This window comes from Anomaloglossus baeobatrachus, chromosome 5 (assembly GCF_048569485.1).
Source record: "Anomaloglossus baeobatrachus isolate aAnoBae1 chromosome 5, aAnoBae1.hap1, whole genome shotgun sequence".
Lineage (NCBI taxonomy): Eukaryota > Metazoa > Chordata > Amphibia > Anura > Aromobatidae > Anomaloglossus > Anomaloglossus baeobatrachus.
In genome coordinates, this window is record NC_134357.1 from 142848811 (window position 1) to 142873489 (window position 24679).

Genomic DNA, 24679 nt, shown 5'->3' on the forward strand with positions numbered 1-24679 from the left:
GAGCCCTAAAACTGAACAATTTGAGGCTAAATCAACATTTTTTTTTGTAAAATGTAAATTTATTTCTTCATTCTATTTTACATTAATTTCTATGATGCATCTGAAGGGTTAATAAACTTCTTGCATATGGTTTTGAGCAGATTGAGGGGTGCAGTTTTTAGAATGGTGTCAGTTTTGGGTATCTTCTGTCACCTAGGCTTCTCAAAGTCACTTTAAAATGTAATGAAGTTAATTAGAAAAAAAAAATAAATAAATTGCTGATGAACTTTGAACCCTTCTAGCTTCCTGACCCCCCCTCCCAAAAAAAAAAAAAAAAAAAAAAAAAGGTCAGAAATTGTGATGTGTAATAGACATGTGGGAAATGTTATTTATTAAATATTTTATGTGGCATAACCCTATGGATTAAGGGCATAATAACATTCAAATTTTGCAAAATGCCATATTTTTGCCAAACTTTTAATTTTTTTCACAAATAAATGCAAAAAAAAAAAAAGATATGGAGTCGGACCTAAAATTATCACTACCATGAAATCTAATATGTCATGGAGAAAAAAACCCCCCACAACAAACAAGGTTGTGGAATATGGAGACATTGTTTAGAGGGTTTTTTTTAAATCATAATGTGATTGCACTTCTCTTTTCAAATAAAATGTAGAACGAAAGAGAGTTAGATTTTAATTTATTTTTTATTCATCATGAATCATCTTTTGCATGCTAAGGATTTATTACACAAGTTTAGTACATTATATGCAAAGATTGGAAAAACTGGTAGAGTGCACATCAAAGAAGGAAATGAAGGTGATGAGAAAACATGTGGAAAGAATGTTTCTTTCTCCCTCTTCACTTTGCTATATCTGCAAAATATGACTATTCTATGAAAGTCTTAATGTTGTGCCATGATTTAATAAAGTGTGACAATGAAGTTGAAATTATGATTTATGTAAATAAACCCTTATGCTGGATTTGGGGATTATTGTCAGACATGTTAGCCGATCATTTCAATGATCTCACATTCTTCAGATGGATTATCTTTTCTGGTCACCGTGTAACTACAGGATTCCTCGTGAAAAGTAGACTCACATTCTTCCTTATTAAACTGAGGAGTGTGTTTCCTGTAAAACAAACAAAAACAAACATATGTAAATACAAAAACGTGTCAATATAAGGGTAAGAATCCATAAAAGAACCCCCCCAAAAAAAAAAACAAAAAAAAACAAAAACACACACACACACACACACACACAAATTCAAAGCATATGCTGCAGAGTATGCGGGTGCTTTATAAGCAACAATAAACGTTTGTATCGTGAAATGACATATACTAGAGTTGCAGGAAGCTTTGCGTGTAGTGATGAGCGAGTACTAAAAAGCTCGGGTGCTCGAGGCTCGGGCCGAGCATCCCAAGATACTCGTGTACTCGGCCCGAGCACCGAGCCCAATGTTATCCTATGGGAGACCCGAGTATTTTTGTGAAATGACCCCCGGCAGCATGTAGAAACCCTAAAAATGTCACAAAAGTCTCAGAAGAGTGCTCAAATGACATGGCAACAGCATGGGGAAGATCCCTTGAAGCATTTATCACTCAAAAGTCACAGCTGTGAACAATTTTGTCTGCGTTTTACGCCATTTTTACGGACTCACCAGAAAACCTTCAAAAATGACACCAAAATGAATTTTCATGGCGGAAATGTTAAGGGCACATACCCAATAGTGAGATAGAGCTAAGGTATGTTACTTTTTGAGATTAATACATGAAAGATTTTACGTAAAACATTGTGTGGCACTCCGATGTCCCTGAGAAGAGACGTACATGAAGGCCTCTGAGTCTAATGTGCCCATTTTGAGGAAGTGAGTCTTTGTAGTATTTTCCTTTGCCAGGGCAGTCCAAAATTGTGAGGTTCACCAATGCCCCTGCATACAGACGTGCATGAGGGCCTGTAAACCTGAAGTGCCCATTGTAAGGAAGTGGGTCTATTGTAGTATAGCCCTTAGGCAGGGCAGCCAAAAATTGGGAGGCTCCACGTTGTCCCTGGATAGAGACGTGCATGATGGCCTGTAAACCTGAAGTGCCCATTGTAAGGAAGTGGGTCTATTGTAGTATAGCCCTTTGGCAGGGCAGCCAAAAATTGGGAGGCTCCACATTGTCCCTGGATAGAGATGTGCATGAGGGCCTGTAAACCTGAAGTGCCCATTGTAAGGAAGTGGGTCTATTGTAGTATAGCCCTTTGGCAGGGCAGCCAAAAATTGGGAGGCTCCACGTTGTCCCTGGATAGAGACGTGCATGATGGCCTGTAAACCTGAAGTGCCCATTGTAAGGAAGTGGGTCTATTGTAGTATAGCCCTTTGGCAGGGCAACCAAAAATTGGGAGGCTCCACATTGTCCCTGGATAGAGATGTGCATGAGGGCCTGTAAACCTGAAGTGCCCATTGTAAGGAAGTGGATCTATTGTAGTATAGCCCTTAGGCAGGGCAGCCAAAAATTGTGAGGCTCCACGTTGTCCCTGGATAGAGACCTGTTAGGTTCTTAGTGCCTCCGTGCTTGCATTTAAAAACCGCACGTGTGTGCCTGTTGGTGGCAGCTTTCCGCTGCACTTGTGTGCGTTTTGCAAAAACTTGGATATAACGCACAAGTCTAGTGAATACACATCAGCACAGCATTGCAAAATGCGCAAGGGCGTTGTCAACGAACAAGGAAGTGGACGTGATGGTGGTGCAGGCAGAGACCGAGGTCGTGTGCAAGCTCTAATTTCGCCACAACAAAGGGCCACATCTACTCGCTCGCACGTCCTGTCCCAAATTCTTGGGGACCGCAGCAGTATACCGCTCTTGAACCAAGACCAGTGTCAACAGGTTGTTAGTTGGATAGCGGATAATGCTTCCAGTCAGATTGGCACCACCACAAACACTCTGTCTTCCACACGGTCAAGTGTCAGTAGCCGTGATACTGCACCGCAAATTTCAGAACCTGATCCTCCTTCCTACCACCAGGCCGAGTACACGTCCACGGACATTACTGATCCCACACTTGGACACTCGGAAGAGCTGTTCGTTCACGTTTCCATTCACACATTCTGGCCTCTCGCCAGCTCCTGTTGAAGTGGGCCATGACGAGATTGTATGTACAGATGCCCAAATATTTGAGCAGCCACGTTCTCACGAAGTTGGCAACGTGTCTCAACAAGGGGTGGACGATGATGAGACACAATTGTCAGGAAGTCAGGAGGAGCAGGGTGCGGAAGAGGAAGACGACGTGGTGGATGATCCAGTAACTGACCCAACCTGGCAGGAGGATATGCAGAGCGAGGACAGCAGTGCACAGGGGGAGGGAGGCGTAGCATCCCAACAGGCAGTAAGAAGCAGGGTGGTGGCCCCAGGCAAACGTCAGGCAACTGTTCCCAGGAACAACACGACACAAGGTGCCTGTACAAATGTTAGGTCTTCCCGAGTCTGGCAGTTTTTTAAGTTGGCTCCAGATGATTCTAAAAAGGCCATTTGCAACACCTGCCGTGCCAGCATCAGCAGGGGTACCAAAACTAGCAGCCTGACCACCACCAGCATGATCAGGCACATGTCAGCCAAGCACCCGACTTTGTGGGATGTACAACAGAGTCGAGGAGCAGTGCTTGCTGATGTCACTGCTACGTCTTCGCTTGTTGTGCATGCGAGCCAATCCCCTGTCCATGCTGCCCGCGAACAAGCCTCCTCCGTCCCTGCACCTGCAGTTGCCCACGCATAAATAACACCATCATCAAGCACGTCCTTGTCCCAGCGCAGCGTTCAGTTATCCATTCAGCAAACCTTTGAACGCAGGCGCAAATACACTGCCAACGCCCCACATGCCACACTTCTAAATGCTAACATTTCGCGACTGCTTGCGCTGGAAATGTTGCCTTTTAGGCTGGTTGAGACAGAAGCATTCCGCGACCTGATGGTGGCAGCTGTCCCACGTTACTCGGTCCCCAGCCGCCACTATTTCTCCCGGTGTGACGTCCCCGCATTGCATAACCACATGTCACAAAACATCACACGTGCCCTGAACAACGCTGTTTCAGCCAAAGTCCACCTAACCACAGACACGTGGACAAGTGCATGTGGGCAAGGCCGCTACATCTCGTTGACGTCACACTGGGTTAATATTGTGGAAGCTGGGACCCAGTCTGAGCGAGGGACGGAACACGTCCTTCACACACCAAGTTTTGCAGGCCCTACCTCAGTCAGGGTTTCACCCACACTCTACAGCTCCGGAATGTCATGCTCCTCAGCCTCCTCCTCCTCCTGCGCATCCTCATCCACTTTACCCTCCACACCAGTCCAAAGCTGGAAGTGTCGCGGGCGGAGGAGGGGACGCTGCGCTCTCCCACTGCTCGGGTCCGGCTGCCGCTGCTCTACGGTTGCTGCTGCTCGGTGGCTCGAGCGATGGCCGGATCCCGGGGACTCGAGCGGCGCTCATCGCCCGTGAGTGAAAAGGGGTCGTTTGGGTTTTGGGGATATTGTCCGTGACGCCACCAACGGTTGTGGTGATTGTGTGGACACCACCGCTGCTCTGGATGGGGATCCCGGGAGCCTGTGACAGGGAGCAGCTTTGTTGTTATTTCTCCCCTCCGTGGGTAGAGTGGTTGGTTGTCCCGGGGCCCGGTGATGGGGTAGAGATGGATGACAGGCGGGTTGCGGGGCCTGATGAGGTGCAGGGTCGCAGGGGCAGCGCTGTGCCGCACGGCACGGAGGTACTCACTCAGCCCAATGATGATGACACAATTCACGGTAAAACAAGTGGCTGGATGGACGGGTCCCTCGGACGGCTGCGGTTGTTCCTCCCTGCAGGTTAGTGATTACTGTCTCTCCCTGCACCTAAGTTCAGTGTTGGTAGTGATGGTTTCCCACCGGTAACCCGCTCCCCGACCTGGATATGGGCCGGAGGAGCCCCTTTTGCCCACAGGCGCTGGCCCTGGGAGACGGTTGCCCTTGGCGGTGGCGGTGTCTCCCCTTCACGGTTGGACGGTTGCCTTCTATCGGGACTTGGCTGTTTGGAAACCCTGAGGTCCCCTTCACTAATGGATTTGGCAAATTCACGGCGACACCAAGCCTTGCCGGGATCCGAAAGGTCCCTGCCAATGGTGCTGCCTTCTCTTTGTATACCGGTCCGGTACGGCCGGGTCACCACCCGTCCACGGTCCTTACGGCAGACTCCAATCGGCCTCCACTGCAGACGGTCACCATATCCTGCCAACCTTGCTGTCCTGTCCGGGCCACACACCCGGACCAACTTCAGGCTCTTTGCTGTCACTTTTCTCCTCTCTACTACTTTCCTCCTTCCACTTCCTTAGCTTAACTCTCACTGCCTGTGTTTTCCCTCCTCCTTGGTGGGTGGAGACCAACCGTCTGGCTCCACCCCCTGGTGTGGACAACAGCCCCTGGGGAAGGCAACAAGGATTTTGTGTTTTGACTATGATATGCCTGCAGGGAGTGTGGGGTGTGTAAGTGTTGTGCTCTGTGGCCCCTGGCTTGTCCAGGGCGACACAGAAGCACTGCAGCACTGCCTCGGCGAAGCGGCAACAGGCTGTGCTGAAGCTAATCTGCATAGGTGACAAACCCCACAATGCAGAAGAGGTGTGGACAGCTCTGAAACAGCAGGCAGATCACTGGCTCACACCTCTGAACCTAAAGCCAGGAAAGGTTGTGTGTGACAATGGCCGGAACCTGGTGGCGGCTTTGAGGCGAGGCCAGCTGACACATGTTCCATGCGTGGCCCATGTGCTCAACTTCGTGGTTCAGCGGTTTCTAAAGTCATACCCAGAGCTGTCTGATCTGCTGGTAAACGTTCGCCGCCTGTCTGCACATTTTCGAAAGTCACCTACTGCTTCAGCCGGCCTTGCCGGCTTTCAGCGCCGTTTGCATCTTCCCGCTCACAGACTGGTGTGTGATGTCCCCACGCGTTGGAATTCAACTCTGCACATGTTGGTCAGGATATGAGAGCAGAAGAGGGCAGTTGTTGAGTACCTGCATCACCTAAGCCGTCGGGAAATGGGTCAAACTCCACACATAACACCTGAGGAGTGGAGATGGATGTCCGACCTATGTACCATCCGCCAAAACTTTGAGGACTCCACCAAGATGGTGAGCGGCGATGACGACATTATTAGCGCCACCATACCGCTTCTCTGCCTTCTAAAATGGTCTCTGCTCAAAAAACAACCATGATGCATTGCAGGCGGAGCGCGATGAGTTTGAGCAAGAAACAGTAGTGGGTGTGGGTGATAACACACAGCCCAGCCTCTTCTCATCACAACGTGCAGTGGAGGACTATGACGAGGAGGAGGATGAAGACATGGAGCAACTCTCTGGCCAAATTGAGGATATGACATGCAGTCATATCCTCGGTTCAGCGTGGCTAGCCAGAGGACAGGGTAGATGATGATGAGGAGGAGGAGGAGAGGGAGGACAGCATGTTCAGTCATCGTGTTGGTCAGGATACTGAAGTGATGGCTGTTAAGAGTCTGGCACACATGGCTGACTTTATGGTAAGCTGCCTGTCTCGTGACCCTCGCGTTAAGAACATCTTGGCCGACAATCATTACTGGTTGGTAACACTGTTAGACCCACGCTAAAAGGAGAACTTTATGTCTCTTATTCCCGAGGCGGAGAGGTCAGGCAAAATGCAGCAGTTCCAGAAGGCCATAGTCACGGAAGTAGGCAAAGCATTCCCTTCACAAAACGCTAGCGGCATAGGTCAGGAATCAGTGGACAACCAAGGCGTACAGCCGAGAGGGGCACAAGTCCAATCCGCCAGAGGTAGGGGAACAGTCTTTAAGATGTGGGACAGTTTTCTCAGCCCCTCACATACCACAGCCCCTGAGGTGCGGGGTAGTGCCACAAGAAATCCTAAGTTTGCCCAGATGCTCAAGGAGTACCTTGCAGATCAAACAACTGTACTCCGACATTCCTCTGTGCCTTACAATTAATGGGTATCCAAGCTGGACACGTGGCATGAATTGGCTCTCTACGCCTTGGAAGTCCTGGCCTGCCCTGCCGCTAGCGTTTTGTCAGAGCGTGTTTTTAGTGCCGCAGGTGGAATCATTACAGATAAACGCACCCGCCTGTCAACTGTAAATGCTGACAGGCTGACTCTGATCAAGATGAACAAGGGTTGGATTGGGCCAGACTTCACCACACCACCAGCAAATGACAGCGGAATTTAAAGTTTGTAACGGGAATTTGCCATGTACCTCCACTCACCCATGGTAACACACTTCTGGACTTTGGCTAATCGCTGGACTGCTCCTCCTTCTCCTCATGCGCCATCATGATGACTGTTACAATAGTTAGGCCGTTGTTTCAGGTATACCCCCAGTGGTAAATTTTTTCGCCCATTCTTTCAGAATGGGCATTACAACGACAGGAGACCCGCTCCTTTGCTATGGGAACAATGTTTTGAGGCCCTCATGCACATCTCTATCCAGGGACAATATGGAGCCGTACGCTGCCACCGACAGGCACACACGTGCGTTTTTTAAATGCAAGCACGGACGCAATAAGAACCTAACAGGTTTTTAGGAGCGACAATTACTGAGAAGTCTGACACTATCAGACACTGCTGACTGACGTGTATTATACACTACACTTGTGCGTTATATAATAGTTTGTGCAAAACGTGCACCTGTACGCTGCCACCGACAGGCACACACGTGCGGTTTTTAAATGCAAGCACAGACGCAATAAGAACCTAACAGGTTTTTAGGAGCGACAATTACTGAGAAGTCTGACACTATCAGCCACTGCTGACTGACGTGTATTATACACTACACTTGTGCGTTATATAATAGTTTGTGAAAAACGCACACAAGTGCACCTGTACGTTGCCACCGACAGGCACACACGTGCGGTTTTTAAATGCAAGCACGGACGCAATAAGAACCTAACAGGTTTTTAGGAGCGACAATTACTGAGAAGTCTGACACTATCAGCCACTGCTGACTGACGTGTATTATTCACTAGACTTGTGCGTTATATAATAGTTTGTGAAAAACGCACACAAGTGCACCTGTACGCTGCCACCGACAGGCACACACGTGCGTTTTTTAAATGCAAGCACGGACGCGATAAGAACCTAACAGGTTTTTAGGAGCGACAATTACTGAGAAGTCTGACACTATCAGACACTGCTGACTGACGTGTATTATTCACTAGACTTGTGCGTTATATAATAGTTTGTGCAAAACGTGCACCTGTACGCTGCCACCGACAGGCACTCACGTGCGTTTTTTAAATGCAAGCACGGACGCAATAAGAACCTAACAGGTTTTTAGGAGCGACAATTACTGAGAAGTCTGACACTATCAGACACTGCTGACTGACGTGTATTATACACTACACTTGTGTGTTATATAATAGTTTGTGAAAAACGCACACAAGTGCACCTGTACGCTGCCACCGACAGGCACACACGTGCGGTTTTTAAATACAAGCACGGACGCAATAAGAACCTAACAGGTTTTTAGGAGCGACAATTACTGAGAAGTCTGACACTATCTGGACTGTTTTAGACTGTGTACACCAGCCCCAGATATGATGAAGGCTGGTATACGGTCACCACTAGGAATGGCTATATACCCTGCCTGCCTGCCTGCCTGTATACTGCTACAATAGTCCTGACAAGGACTCTTCTGGTCACTAGCCTGTATTCCGACCTGGCTATACCCTGCCTGTATATAGCAACAATAGTCCTGAGAAGGACTCTGCTACTGTACTCCGACCTGGCTATTCCCTGCCTGCCTGTATACAACTTATTGTATGTCCTGAGAAGGACTTCTGGTCACACTGTTTGCAGCCCTGCTCCGGAACTAACTATAAAGGGCCGCAAACCTTTCCCCGAAGCAGCGACACTCTCCCTGCACTGACTGTCTGGATGGCTGTGAGCAGAGCACAGCGCGCCCGCCGGTATAAAGGCTCGGTCACGCTGTGCGGGCCGGCCAATCACTGCAATTCCACAACTAACAGGGCTGTGGCATTGCAGTGGTCTGCCAGCCAATCCCTGCATGAGGGCTGGCTCTCAAAAGAGCGCCAACATGCAGGGATGAAGACCACGAGTACAGCACGAGTATCGCGAGATTACTCGGTCCCCGCCGAGTAGCCCGAGTACAGTGATACTCGTGCGAGTACCGAGTAGTAACAAGCATACTCGCTCATCACTATTTGCGTGCTGAAATAGAAAGCATTGCCAAGCTAACTGGTTCTAGTTAATGAGATTTGCAATGCTTTCTAAATGGTTCCAGAAGTGAAAATTTGATTTACACTCCTTTGAGATTAAAGGGAACCTGTCACCAGATTTGGGCCTATAAGCTGCGACCACCACCACCGGACTCTTATATACAGTATTCTAACATGCTGTATATAAGAGCCCAGATCACTGTGTGGAACGTGAAAAGCATTTTATAATACTTACCTAAAACGGTCACTGCGGTGGAGTTGGGCCATATGGGCGTCTCCGTTTTCCGGTGCCGCATCCTTCTTCTGAAGCCTGGGTGCATGACGCGTTCTACAACATACACACTCGCTGGTTCTGCGCCTGCGCAGGACCTCAATGCCGGCGAGTGTGGATGATGTAGGAAGCGTCATGCACCCCGGCTTAAGAAGAAGGACGACAAAGATGGCCAAAAGAGGCGGCGCCGGCACCGGAGAACGGGCACACCCATCTGACCAGTCTTCACCACACCAACCGTTTAGGTGAGTATTATAAAGTGATTTTTTTTGCTCTACACAGCGGCCTGGGCTCTTATATACAGCATTCTAACGTGCTGTATATAAGAGTCCACTGGTGGTGGCCGCAGTCTATAGGCCCCAAAACTGGTGACAGGTTCCCTTTAAGCATGTGTTATAATTATATGACATTATCAGCAGTAAAACTGCCAATAAAGTGGCATCTATGTCACACCACAATATTTCCAGGCAGTTTCTGCTTGGAAGCTTCTTGAAAAGCAAAAACCGCACACTATAATGTATAGCAATGTCAAAATAACATTTCTGTGCACTGGTTCAATGGTTTGATACCATCACCCAGCTCAGAAATCCCTGAATTGGTTAAAAGAAGTAATGTTCATTCTTTGGGTGACTTTTTGGAAGCCATCGGCTATGTACTATGAAAGATATAACACACTGATTAGATGATTGAGTTAGGCTATGTGCGCACGTGTGCGCTCTGCACCGCACCGAAAATGTGCGCTTCAGAGCGCAGCTGAAAAGCTCCGTTCTGAAGCGCATGGTACCGGCAGATTCGTGCGCTCTGCATGCTGCCTCTCCCTGTAGACAGCATGCAGAACGCACGAAAGAAGTGACATGTCACTTCTTAGAACGCAGCGATTCGGCAAGCAGCCGAATCGCTGCGTTCTAACATGCCACATGCGCACGGCTCCTGCACAATCTCCATAGACTGTGCAGGGGACGCAGGACACATGCAGTTACGCTGCGGTGCAGAACGCAGCGTAACTGCATGTAATACGCACACGTGTGCACATACCCTAAAGGGGTTGTATGAAACTGCAGACAGCCCCACCTTATCCATGCACTTACAAGTAAAGCTATATAACTTACAGTGAGCAGCACTGCATGTATTTTTTGCCGCAAGAGCAGTCCTCACAGTCTGCAATCCACGACTCCCCCATTTTGTGAATGGTTTCGCGATGTTCACATTCTGAAAAAGATAGATCACAAAATGAGAAGGAAAGTGTAATCAAAGTTCAGGAGGGAGAGTTAAGAAAACAAACAAACACAGATGTAAATGCAAAAACACGTCAATATAAGGGTAAGAATTAGGGATGATCGAATACTTCGATTATTTGGCTTTGCGAATATTTTCCGAATACCTCGCCGCTATTCGACTGTTCGCGAATATTCAATGTGCAATGTAAGTCTATGGGAAACCCGAATAACAAATATCTGGAACTATTCGGTGTTCCCATAGACTCACATTGCGCATTGAATAGTGGCGAGATATTCGGAAAATATTCGCAAAGCCGAATAATGGAAGAATTCGATCATGGATATATCAGCAAGGTATTGATGATAAAATATAACTTTTAATTATTCCATTAAAAACAGGGGAAAGAAACAAACAACATATACATTTGGTGATAAGCCGATACTGAATGTGATTGTCAGAAGCCGCAAGGTCAATCTGACCTGTACCAGTAAAGGCAAAAAGGCCCACTAAATCATAAAACAGTGCAGGGCCTCATGGAAGGGTGCCAATGATAACCCTAATAAATATGACATAAAATAGATAGATCTCACCGGTATAGCTTTATACTCTATTTTCAGGTGAAAGCAGGATCTCAGAGGGGGAGCCACTTATACATAGCTACCAAATAACCTCTCAAATGACGATCCAATGGTGGCGTACGCCAGTCTCCCTACGCGTTTCGTCACAAGGCACTCATCAGGGGAGCTTTTCTGGACATAAATGAAAAGTAACACACCTCTTGTGCAGAGGTAGACGCCAGACCAGAATGCAGCAATTCAAGGTTATAAATAGAGGCGGGAATTAACCATCATTATCTCATTGGCTGTTCGGAGTCATGTTATCTTCGACACATAAGTCTCTACTGCGCATGCGCCCGCCGCGTGCATATAAAACATAACATGCAGAACATACAGTTCAAGGAGTGTATCAAATCAGGCGTGCAGATAACCGTAATGCACGCCTGATTTAAAAACTGTATGTGCCCAAATAATGCAACGTAGAAACGGGATCTCACGCATGCGCACCCGACTCAAAAAGCGGGATATACAGCGCATGCGCGCCCGACTTGTAAACCTCCGCACAAGATGTTTCATAGGCGGAGGGGACCATGCAAAAACATCACGTGAGGTGGTCACGTGGGTAAACAAACATCCCAGCAAAACGTCATATAGGGATGATAAAGATGCACACATTAATAACGCAGGCAATGTAAGTACAAAGGTCACGTGACATATAATGTTAATTAACCCCCAATGAAAAAAAAAGGGCAACAAAAAAAATTAGGTCAATTTAAAACGGATAGCAGTAGTGTCCGCTGAAGACAAAACATTTTTGGCCTATATAGACCAAAAACAAAATTGTATCAAATTGGTGCTCATGGGTATTTATGACAAATAAACCAGAGACAGGGGAGGACAAAGATTAATCTATATTAACATTATATGTCACGTGACCTTTGTACTTACATTGCCTGCGTTATTAATGTGTGCATCTTCATCATCCCTATATGACGTTTTGCTGGGATGTTTGTTTACCCACGTGACCACCTCACGTGATGTTTTTGCATGGTCCCCTCCGCCTATGAAACATCTTGTGCGCAGGTTTACAAGTCGGGCGCGCATGCGTGAGATCCCGTTTCTACGTTGCATTATTTGGGCACATACAGTTTTTAAATCAGGCGTGCATTACATTTATCTGCACGCGTGATTTGATACACACCTTGAACTGTATTTTCTGCATGTTATGTTTTATATGCACGCGGCAGGCGCATGCGCAGTAGAGACTTATGTGTCGAAGATCACGTGACTCCGAAAAGCCAATGAGATAATGATGGTTAATTCCCACCTCTATTTATAACCTTGAATTTCTGCATTCTGGTCTGGCGCCTACCTCTGCACAAGAGGTGTGTTACTTTTCATTTATGTCCAGAAAAGCTCCCCTGATGAGTGCCTTGTGACAAAACGCGTAGGGAGACTGGAGTACGCCACTATTGAATCGTCATTTGAGGGGTTATTTGGTAGTTATGTATAAGTGGCTCCCCCTCTGAGATCCTGCTTTCACCTGAAAATAGAGTATGAAGCTATACCGGTGAGATCTATCCATTTTATGTCATATTTATTAGGGTTATCATTGGCACCCTTTCATGAGCCCCTGCACTGTTTTATGATTTAGTGGGCCTTTTTGCCTTAACTGGTACAGGTCAGATTGACCTTGCGGCTTCTGACAATCACATTCAGTATCAGCTTATCACCAAATTTATATGTTGTTTGTTTCTTTCCCCTGTTTTTAATGGAATAATTAAAAGTTATATTTTATCATTATTACCTTGCTGATATATCCATTTCCCTGGTTTGGGTAATTGCTCCTGCTATTGATAAGTATTCGATCAACACTAGTAAGAATATATTAAAAAAAGAAAAGCTGGAGTAGTGCTTTAAACATGCTGCTATATCATGGAGACAGAGGAGGAGCTGTACCATCATCACCTGCAAGTGCTTGCTGTAATCTATAGTAATCATCTCACTGTCCAATATTCGTTTTATCTCTTTAGATTCTGGTGTCAATAACACTAGAGCACACAGACAAAAAAGGGACCATTTGCAAGAATATTTGGGCTATTCCAGTCCGATAGCTGATTATAATGAAAAGTTCCACTTGGTTTGGAGGAAGAAGTGGGCCCATCTCTGGTCAATAGTGATCATGGTTTTTAAAGCAGTTTGACAAACGCCATGGAATGTACTTAGATGAAGTAGCAAAAATCTGCTGACAGATTCCTTTGAGAGCAGCATAATGTAAGCAAAGAGGCTCTGAATCCAACGACTCATTTCTTACTTTACTGGGTGCAGTGACTCTGACAGTTTAGATTTAGAAATGCAACAGAGCGGAGATAGCTTCTACAGCCCACATCAGACACTTTAGCAGCTCTCTATCTGTAAACATTGTGTATAAATCACAGCAGGAGGCGTGCTGGACCAGCTGACCTAGTACTGCAATAATAATCACCTGAAGCTAAAACAAACATTCCAGGTAAACAGTGTTATATTTTTGGCTCCAAAGAATATGCTAGAGCTTATTTTTCAGGAGATAATTTATATTTTGTTTTGGCATCAGTCATTGGGTTGCCAGTTAACGGAAATATATATTCACCCCTTCCCACCCCTTTGCGTTGGTGTCAGTAATTGGAATGTGTGTAATGGAAATTAATATTCATCCCCTTATCTCGCATCAGTGATTCAGTCAGACTCCATATTACTATCTGAGGATCACATTGCAATTCTCGGACTGGCCGGCGACTCTTCTGACTCAGTGTTAAAATATTTTTATTAAAGGGTTTAACAATTAAAGGGGGAAAAGTAATATCATAGAAATTATTTAAATAATGCACATAAATTACAGATTAACAACAAACTTAATATAATCTATACCTAGATCATAAGGAAGGGAGGAGAGTGAAAGGAAATAGGAAGTTGGAGATCAAATAGTTTTATTGGTTGGGTTAAGTGGAAGGGGGAAGGAGAGAAAAAGAAAAGAGGGACATAGGAGACCTATATTAAAAAAAAAACAACTAACAATACAATAGTGCACAAACTAACCTTTATATAACCTTAAATAACTACATTGAGTTACAAAAACCCATAAAGTAAATGACCACAATATATAATTAAGTCATTGGAATAGTAGGCAAGAAGGTATTTCATATAATGAACACGTATTTAAAAACCGAAAATAAGCTAATTATCCATAGCGATAAGACAAATAAGTTACGTAATACTCTGGAGGTACTCATTCCAGAGGTTCCACTGCTTATGATATTTAGGAAAGCAATTATTTAAAGTGGCGTGTCTTCTCTCAAATTCATTATGCTGTTTTATTGAGTTTGTTACTAGGGTTATATCAGGGGGCAGAGGGTTTTTCCAATGAGAGGCAATTAATGATTTTGTAGTTAGGAAAATGTGGATGATTAAAGATTTATAGGAAGGGCTTAATGAATCTAGATCAAGAGAAAGGAGAGCTAACTGGGGTGTCAAAACAATATCTAAATGAGTAACTCTATTCATTAGATTTGATATTTTTTCCCAGAGAGGCTTCAACACTGGGCATTCCCAGAAGATATGTAACAGACTCCCAATGCCTTTACAATTTCTCCAACATAATGGGGAAATGGAAGGATTAAATTTATGCAACGTAGTTGGAGTGTAGTACCAGCGAGAAGTTATCTTGAAATGAGTTTCCAGAAGAGAAGCACACAAGGAAGAAGAGTTAGTTGCTTTAAGAGAGTGAAACCAATCTTCCTCTGAAAATGCCATCCCAAGCTCTTTTTCCCACTCCACCATGTATTTCAGCTTATTAAAGCTCAAATCGTTTAAAAGGTGATGATAAATATATTTTGTGCTCCAAGTCAGGGCATTATCCAATTTGCAAAAGAGAGAATCAACCAATTCATGAAGCGAGTTCTTGTTAGCCAAAAGTTTCCTAAGAGTATCTCTTAAAGACATTAGGGTTTTGAAGTCTATATCGGGAATTTTATGCTTGATTTTGATATCAAGAAAGGAAATGAAATCATTGCCGTCATGTATATGAGAAACCATTTTTAAGTTCAGGGAATGCCAAGCTTTGGGAAGTTCTATATTAGCCAATAGTGCTAAAAAATTGAGAGAAAATTTTTTTATTTGAGAGTATTTACTAATTTTGGGAGATTGTTTCAACAAATATTTCCATGCACTAATTGTGGCCCAGAGTGTAGGAGTGTTCGGACGAGGAAGGGAAGGATTAATTATGTGGGAAAGAAGCAGGGTCTTGAGAGGTCTATAGTTGTTAGCTGATAGCTCTAAAGGTCCAGTCACACTAAGCAACTTACCAGCGATCCCAACAACGATAGGGATCGCTGGTAAGTTGCTAGGAGGTTGCTGGTGAGATGTCACACTGCGACGCTCCCGCGATCCCACCAGCAACCTGACCTGGCAGGGATCGCTGGAGCGTCGCAACGAGCTCACCAGCAACCAGTGACCAGCCACACGTGCAGAGAGCAGGGAGCCGCGCACAATGCTTAGCGCTGGCTCCCTGCTCTCCTAGTTACAGCACACACGGGTTAATTACCCGATGTGTGCTGCAGCTACATGTGCACAGAGCAGGGAGCAGCGCACAATGCTTAGCGCTGGCTCCCTGCTCTCCTGGCTACAGCACACATCGGGTTAATTAACCCGATGTGTCCTGCAGCTACACGTGCACAGAGCAGGAGCCGGCACTGACAGTGAGAGCGTCTGAGGCTGGTATCAAAGGTAAATATCGGGTAACCAAGGACAGGGCTTCTTGGTTACCCAATGTTTACTGTGGTTACCAGCCTCCGCAGAAGCCGGCTCCTGCTGCCTGCACATTTAGTTGTTGCTGTCTCGCTGTCACACACAGCGATCTGTGCTTCACAGCGGGACAGCAACAACTAAAAAATGGCCCAGGACATTCAGCAACAACCAACGACCTCACAGCAGGGGCCAGGTTGTTGCTGGATGTCACACACAGCAACATCGCTAGCAACGTCACAAAAGTTGTTCGTTAGCAGCGATGTTGCTAGCGATGTTGCTTAGTGTGACGGGGCCTTAAGTCTAGCCATGGAAAGGGATGTGAATTTTTTAACCATTGTTGGCTTTGTTGAATAAGGAAAGTCATGTAATAATTGGTAAGGTCCGGCACGCCCATACCTCCTTTTTTCCTATGTTTAGTTAAGGTTAATCTAGAAATTCTGGGGCGCTTAGAATCCCATATAAAGTCATTCATTAATTTTGTTAATTTTAAAATATGGTGCAAGGGAACATATAGAGGGATGGATCTAAATTGATAAATGATTTTGGGAAGAACCATCATTTTAAAAATTGTTATCCTCCCCAGCCAAGACATTTCAGTTTTCGAGTAATGTAATGTATCTTTTTTAAGATTGTTAACTAAGAGATTTATATTGGTTTCCAGCATATCGTGAAGAGTTTTCGTAATAGTAATGCCTAGATAAGGAATAGAATTTGTCTCTTGTGAAAAGGAAGTAATATTTTTAATACAGCCTATCGAAACATCATCTAAGTGGAAATGTAAAAATTTGGATTTTTGGGGATTTAGTTTGTAATAAGATATATGTGAAAATTTTTCTAGGGATGTAATCAATTCAGGGACAGAAGACATGGGGTCAGAAAGGGAGAGTAAAATATCATCAGCATATAAGCCAAATTTGTGTTCTTTTGTTTTGGTGAAAATCCCTTTAATATCTACATTCGATCTAATGTATTCAGCTAGGGGTTCTATAGAAAGATTGAAAAGGATAGGAGAAAGAGGGCAACCCTGTCTTGTACCATTAGTTATGCTGAAGGGAGATGACAACTGATTATTCGCATATACCCTAGCAGTTGGTGCAGAGTATAATGCCATAATCATATTAATAAAACTGTCATTGAAGCCAAATTTCGACAGAGTCGCCCTCAGATATTGCTAGTTAACACGGTCAAAAGCCTTTTCAGCATCAAGTGCCAGCAATACGGATGGTATATTATTTTTACTCATCTGATGGACAAGGTTGATTGTTCTCCTCGTACCATCAGATGTTTGTCTCCCTTCAACAAAACCAAGTTGATCTACATTAATGATGTTTGGGATGATCTTTGACAACCTATTTGCTATTAATTTAGAGTATATTTTTGTGTCTGTATTGATTAGGGATATGGGTCTATAATTACCAACTAATGCACTATCTCCACCTGGCTTAGGGATTAATGAGATTGTCGCTTGCAGCATTTCTTGAGGGATATGGCCTGATGAAGAAATTTTATTAAATGACTCTTCTGTCTCAGGTAAGGAGTGCCAGCATTGGGATTTAATGTTTGGGCAGTAATACGGAGGGCTGACTCGACCACTGATGCTGGGACAGAGGTGGGCAGGAATACGGGCAGTGGAAAATATTACTTTACAATTCATAAGTTCTAATCACTGATGCCAGCACGGAGGGGTGAATATTCATTTTCCATTACCTAGCCGGCATGTGACTACAATAAATTATATATCTTTAATCTCCTGCTTGGGCTTATTTTCTGGCAAACAGTACATACATGAGGTCATAGTTTATTACCTGTGGTTTTTGTTTTCCAATCAAATGTCGATTTACCAAGGTAACAGTAAGCAGAAGACAGTGCAACAGAGACTGCAAGCACAACACCGAGAGCCAAAAGAACTTTCTGAAACAAAGAATATAGAGATGATATGCAATGATTAGATATCACAAATCAAGGGGACAACCCCCTCCCCCAAAAAAAACAAACAAACAAACAAACTTCCCCCCTTATTGTAGCTTTAAGTCCTTATCCAGTTACTGTGACAATCTAAAAGCATTCCAGCCACAAAATTTGCAACATATTGCCATGACTTGAACCCAATTTAAAACCTTCTTCTTATGCAAGATGTATTGCTGGAACTAGCTGATTAAGCATTAAAATGTTGCAGTTTACCCACCCTGTGTACTAACTGGGAGATCAACCTTCCTATTCCGTAAGAAGTTCACTATAAGGTCTGTTTCACACGTCAGTAAAAAAACACAGACGCTATTTACTGACGTGTAAAAAACGCCTATGTCCCTCTGTGTGCTGTGATTCGCGGCACACGGTGGTTGTCCATGTGCAATCTGTGATTGCACATGGACTTTATTTTGCAGCATCCGCCCACCGCTCTCTGCAGCTACTTCCGGGTCGGCTCTGGCTGCGTCGCTGGAGCCAGGGGAGTTGAAAATGTTTAATATTGGGACATCAGTGATGCCAGAAAAAAAAAAAAATGGACTTGTCTCCGTGCGGCAATCACAGACACGCGTGAAAAAAAGAAAAAAAAAAAGAAAAGATATACGTCCCAGAATCACTGACGTCTGAAACAGGCCTAAGGCTGGAGTAACTAGCGTATGGCATCCAATGCGATATGCTAATGACCCTTGGCTCAGACTCTCCTGCGAGTGTTGTGAGCCTAGTGTCATACGACTGAATCGATCACTGCTGTGGAGGAGAGGGAAGGATTAATCTCCTCCATTGTCAGCCTGTGCTTATATCACATTGCACTAGGAGGTCATCTGAGCACAGTCTGATGATTCACTCTCAACCATAGACTTGTACGGCTGTGAGTGATCGGAGACTCAGACAATTGGAACATGCTGCAATTTTTTTTCCTCAGTCCGATTGGGGCTGAGGAAGAACTCACAGATCTGAGCTGCAGCATTGTCTTACGTGGGGCCCAGTGCAATGCGAGATTTTCTCACTGCACTCGTGCAAGTCAGACGCCAGTGTGACTTTAGCCTAAGGCTGTATGCGCACGTTGTGTCGTGTCCCTGCAGAAATTTCTGCAGGGATTTGACAGCACATGTGAGCGTCAAATTGCTGCAGAAACACTGCATAATGAATGCAAAAAAAATCTGATTTCAAGAACTCTGGATGCTACCTCTCCCATAGACAGAGCAGGAGCTGCATCCAAAGCGCATGAAAAAAGTGACATGTTACTTCTTAAAAAGCAGCGATTTGGAACAAAATTTTGGCATCCAAATCGCTGCGCTCTCAAACGCAACGTGCGCACGTCTCATGCACAATCTACATAGATTGTGAAGGTCGCATGCATTTACGCTGCGGTGCACTACGCAGCGTAAATGCATGAAATTCGGCAACATGCGCATGAGCTCTAAGTCAGGCAGCAGAGGTTGTGACTTTACTAATATCCATCAGTGAGCTTGATCAAATTTTCAGCATTGTTTGGTCCATTTTTAGCACTATTGCATGCTAAAAGAAATTCAGAACTTGCAACTCACTACACAGTTAAAACCAGCACAAAAAAAGGAAATATGATTATGTCCATAGTGTGAAGATTACAACATAAAGTGTATGGAGGTAGTTCATTTAGGAACTGCCAGAGCCAAATGCAGGCTATTCAGCTGGAAGAGTCCTGATTCACTTAAAAGTCCTAAGAGAATCCCCTTTTCCTGTAGAAGTATACACTCTTCACAGGCGAACAGCCCCACCTGTACTGGAGGGGCATACATTGGGGGCCAAAGCCTTTTTTTTTTTTTTTTTTTTAAACCAAGAGGGGTGTCTGACGATTTGCCCCAGTTGACGGGCTCATTCAGATGACTGTTTGGTTTATCCTGGTCAGTTCCTTTTTTTGCGGACCTACTGACAAGACCCAAGACAATCTTTTTAATGTGCAGGACCAGATGGCACATGGAAATGCTTCTGTGTGCCATCCATGCCCGTATGTCCATTTCGTTATTATGGAACATGTCCTATCCTGTTCCGCAAAATGCGGACCATGACACTATACAAATCACTGTACCGCAAAATCCCTGGAAGCCACACGGAAGCACGTCTGTCTATCGGTACCCCTGCAGTCTATGTCCACTGCCCTCGCCAGCCCCATAGTGACTCACACAGCAGTCTCAGCAGCTGCGGGATGATGAGCGCTGCCGTCAGGAGGTTAGCAAAATAAATTACCTGCAATGATGAAGTCCGCTGAACTCGTGACATCAGCGCTCATCACGGAGTTCCATGCCCACCGCAATCTGACCTCAAGTCTCGTGGGCGGCCCGAGACTATCAAAGGCTCCCGCGATACTTTATGGGAGAACGTGGCAGCCATTGAACTCAGTGAACTTCATCACCGCAGGTAATGAACTGAGCTAACTACATGACATCAACACTCATCATCCCCTGCGGTGACCTGGCTTGACCTAATGATGTTAGCTGAGGTCACTGCACTGCTCTTCCAGCCAATGGGGAATATTCTGTTCTTCATTGACTGGGACAGTGAGTATAGATCATCGTGGGACCCCCATATTGGATTATGCTGGACCCGGATTTGTTTTGTTTTTTTTCAATAAATTGGTGAAAGAGGAAATGTGTTGGGGATTTTTTTTTTTTTTTTAAATTACTGACTGGGTTAGTGATGTTGGGTATGTGATAGATTTTGTGACAAAAAATGCCAGGGCTTGATGCCAGGTGACATTACACTGCTAGTATCAACCCCATATATGCAATGGGATGAGCCAGGGCAAAGCACCAGGATTGGCGCATCTAATGGATGAGCCACTTTTGGGGCAGCTGTAGCCTTCTATTATTAGGTTGGGGAGGTTCCAATAACCGTGGCCATCCCTAATCTAAGAATACCAGATCACAGCTGTCTGTTTTTCCTTGGCTGGTGATCCAACTTGGGGGGGGGGGGCACGCCATGTTTTCTGTTTTAAATTACTTATTTAATTTAAAATAACAGCGTGGTGTGCCTTCTGTTTTGGATTACCACCCAAGGTAGAACTGCCAGCCGCGGTCTGCAGCCATCTGCTTCACCTTAGTTGGCTACTAAAAATTACGGGGAACCCCACGTTGTTTTTTTGGGGAACAGAATGAATTTGTGGCTTATATGCTTTAGTGTCACAGGAAATGTGTTACGCCCCCGTGCCAGCAGCCGGGCTGCTCAGAAATGGTTCCGCGGTGGCTCAAGGGGTCTCCGGACCCGGGGGTCATGCGGCCACTCAAATGAAGGGGGTATTTACAGGGGATTGTGTTAAAGTTTGTGACGCCACCTGTGGTATGTGGTAATTTGGAGTACCACCACTGCAGTTGGGAGTACCCGGGGTGATGGAATGGGGCAGCTAGGTGTTAGAACCCTCCACGGGTAGGGGACAATGCCCTGGGACTCGGTGATGGTGTTTAGGGAGTGCCATGGGGAGCAAAAGGGTCACTTGCGTACTCACTCAGTCCATTAAGTTGACACCAACAACTGGATAAACCAAAGTTCTGGATACCGCTACCGCTGAGGGGAGCTAGTTCAGGTTCTGTCCCCAATGGTGCTGCCTGGTGATCCGTGACCTGCCTCCTGGCACTAAGTTTACTTCTCTGTTGGTCCCACTAGTATGGAACTTGCCAGGTCCCGCTCCCCACTATGGCTAAGTGTGGGAGCTTGCTCTCAGGGTTCACGCTTGGGATTTTCTGGGCCATTTGTGTGTAAGGTCCTATCCCTCTCGTTGCGCTAGTACCCCGATTTTGGAGTGGGTGGAGAGCGGATCTTGAAGGCTCCGTCCTCGTCGGGTAAATTGTCAGGTTGCCTGAAGCTACTCCCTGACCTAGGGTCCATGTACCCCGTTGTGTCCTGGTCCCAACCTGGTGATGGTGCAAGGCTGCCAGCTGTCCTCATCGACAGTTCCGTGCCCCTTGCCACGATCCCCTGCGACTGGGGGTCAAGCTCCTCTAGGCCCAGACCACCGTCTGCTACCTAGATGGCTTCCTAGGAGCCCGGCTTCTGACCTCCTCTCTCCTTCACTTCCAACACAACTCTCCTCACTACTACTGACACTCCTGACCTCCCCTAACCAAGCCCCCAAGTGGGCGACCCTATTCACTCAGGCTGTCCACTGGTGTGTCTGGTGGGTGTGGTGCAGTGTACCTAGGACTTTAATTAGCTGATGTACGCAACACCATGTAGTTGGAGACCCACAACCAAGAAGGAGGTAGATATTGCACGGGAGGGCAGATTGTACAATACCCTGTGATGACCTGATAGTCCAGCGGCATCACAAATGCACTAAAGGGTTCAAAATTACAAAATGCAGGGGAGTGGGACATTATACAGCTCTGGAAAAAAATTATGAGACCACTGCAAAATGTTTAGTTTCATATTTTTCTCTTTATAGGTATATTTTTGAGTGAAATGTAAATTGTTCTTTTATTCTATAAACTACTGACAACGTCTCTGAATTTCCAAGCAATACATTTTGTATTTATTTTCTGAAAATGAAAAATGGTCAAGATAAATAAAAAAAAACAAAAAACGCATTGCTTTCAGACCTCAAATAATGCAAAGTAAACAAGTTTATAATCATTTATAAACAACAATACTAATAATGTTTTAACTCAGGAAGAGTTCAGAAATCAATGTTTTGTGGAATAACCATGATTGTTAATCACAGCTTTCATGAGTCTTGGCATGCTTTCCACCAGTCTTTCACACTGGTTTTGAGTGACCTTATGCTACTCTCGGCCAATAGAATGAGGTGTACTTTGGTTGGAATTCAACTGACACTGGAATCGACATGTGGAGAAGCTGATTTTTATAGAACTGTGCAGTGGTCTCTTAATTTTTGCCAGAGCTGTATATGCCTGTCTTAACCGTTTATCTGGTTTCCCCGAAAATAAGACAGTGTCGTATATTAATTTTTGTCCCCAAAGATGCTTTAGGTCTTATTTTCAGGGGATGTCTTTATATTTCCATGACGAAGAATTCACATTTATTGTTGAAGAAAAAAAAAAAAAAAAAAGAAAAAGCCAACACAAAAAAAGAGCATTTACTATATACTGTACAGTAGTGATCATCACAAACCAGCATAAGCAGAGATAAACTGTGAATCCTAGCAAGAATTTCTTGTAGGTCTTCCTTACGGGGAGACCTTATATTTAGCAATTCAGCAAAACCTCTACTAGATCTTATTTTCAGGGAATCTATCCAGCTATCTTTCTAGCTTTTGACTGTATGTAACCTTCCTTCTGTTTTTGTTTTGCTGTCCGCAAAAAAAAAACAAAAAACCACTGGAAAGTTCCATCACTGATTGACAGCATCTAATCAGTGGTGGGGTTAGACAGAGCAGGAGGACTACATGGCAAGAGGCAACTAGTCCCCTAGCAATCTCCTGCTGCTCCTTAATGATAACTAATATGTGATTATTCAGTAACTATGTGGTAGGAATATATGATGGAATGTATCCCTTATATGTGGTATTAGTTTTGGTGCGAGGTTCTGTTCAGTAACAGGATGATTGTCATTCTAGACAATAGTGAGGCAATATATGGTAACAGTGAGGTGGCATGATTTTTTCTTTGTATAGGGGAATTATTCAGTCACCACTGAGTAGGCTGGTAATCTGTGGTCCTGGTGTGGTGTACTGGTATAGTGCAATTATTGATCTTGATATAATGGGCTTTGTTCAGTAACAGTAAGGGAATATTTGACTGTATATCTGTATTTATAATTACTCAGAAAATTCTTATTGCTGCTAATAGACCTATTCTTTAGCTTTTCAATTTCACAACAGAGCACTGCAGAACTGATGTAAACAGAGCTGTATGCTTAATACCTTTTGCTGATAGATCAGTGATGTGAAACTGAAAAGGCTGTGTTGTTGATGCATATGGCAGAAGATAATTCTCTGCCATATACATCAACATAATGGCATTTGCAGTTTAACATCACTGATCTGTCAGCATGAGATATTAAACACGGATCAGTTTTTCTTAATTATTTCAAGCTCTGCTGTGGAGACAGAGCAGAAATGTAGGACAGCTAATAAATCAAAGCTTTTAAAACACAGGCGTCTATGCTGATGGCAGAAGAAAAAAAAATATAATGCATTTATGGAATTTTAAAGACTATAGTTTTTTTTTGCTGTGCCAACATAAAAGGGACTTTTAGTACCACTCATGTATAAGAAATGACATATGTATTTTACATGAGCGCCCATAGATAAGGGCCCACACTATACCTCTCTGTTATTATAGATCGATACAAAAAAAATGGAGGAATGGTTGCATATTCCATCACAGAAAATAAAGTATTTTTAAATATCTTTATTTTCCTTTTGTATCTACACACAGAACTATTCTCTTGAAAACTTAGTAGTATAATTATAGTAGATCAGGCACTTACCATTGTCGCTGTGGCTGAACAATTGCTGAAGGTGTAAATCCCAGATCGTTCAGCTGACAGTATTTATACCATGTGAGTGATGGTAATTTATTAACTGACATATTACGTATTTGCATAGGAGATTAGGAAATTCTTAAACATGTTATTCCGCTAAACAATTTCTACAGCCAGTCTGTGTGCAGAGGGTGTGTTATTATAGGTAATAAATTAATAATATATAGTGTGTCTGGGAAGTTATTTGAAAATTGGAGACGGTTGA

General features: G+C 44.6%; 1 protein-coding gene across 1 annotated transcript; it reads right to left on the bottom strand.

Moving 5' to 3' along the window:
• Positions 1-667: 667 nt before the first annotated feature.
• On the bottom strand, positions 668-24466 carry LOC142309792 (beta-microseminoprotein-like). Its single transcript, XM_075347246.1, has 4 exons — positions 24421-24466; positions 17838-17943; positions 10585-10684; positions 668-1112 (listed from the first exon to the last, which is right to left on the bottom strand). The coding sequence occupies exons 1-4, from the start codon at positions 24421-24423 to the stop codon at positions 986-988; spliced, it is 336 nt and encodes a 111-aa protein (XP_075203361.1). The 5' UTR covers positions 24424-24466; the 3' UTR covers positions 668-985.
• Positions 24467-24679: the final 213 nt, after the last annotated feature.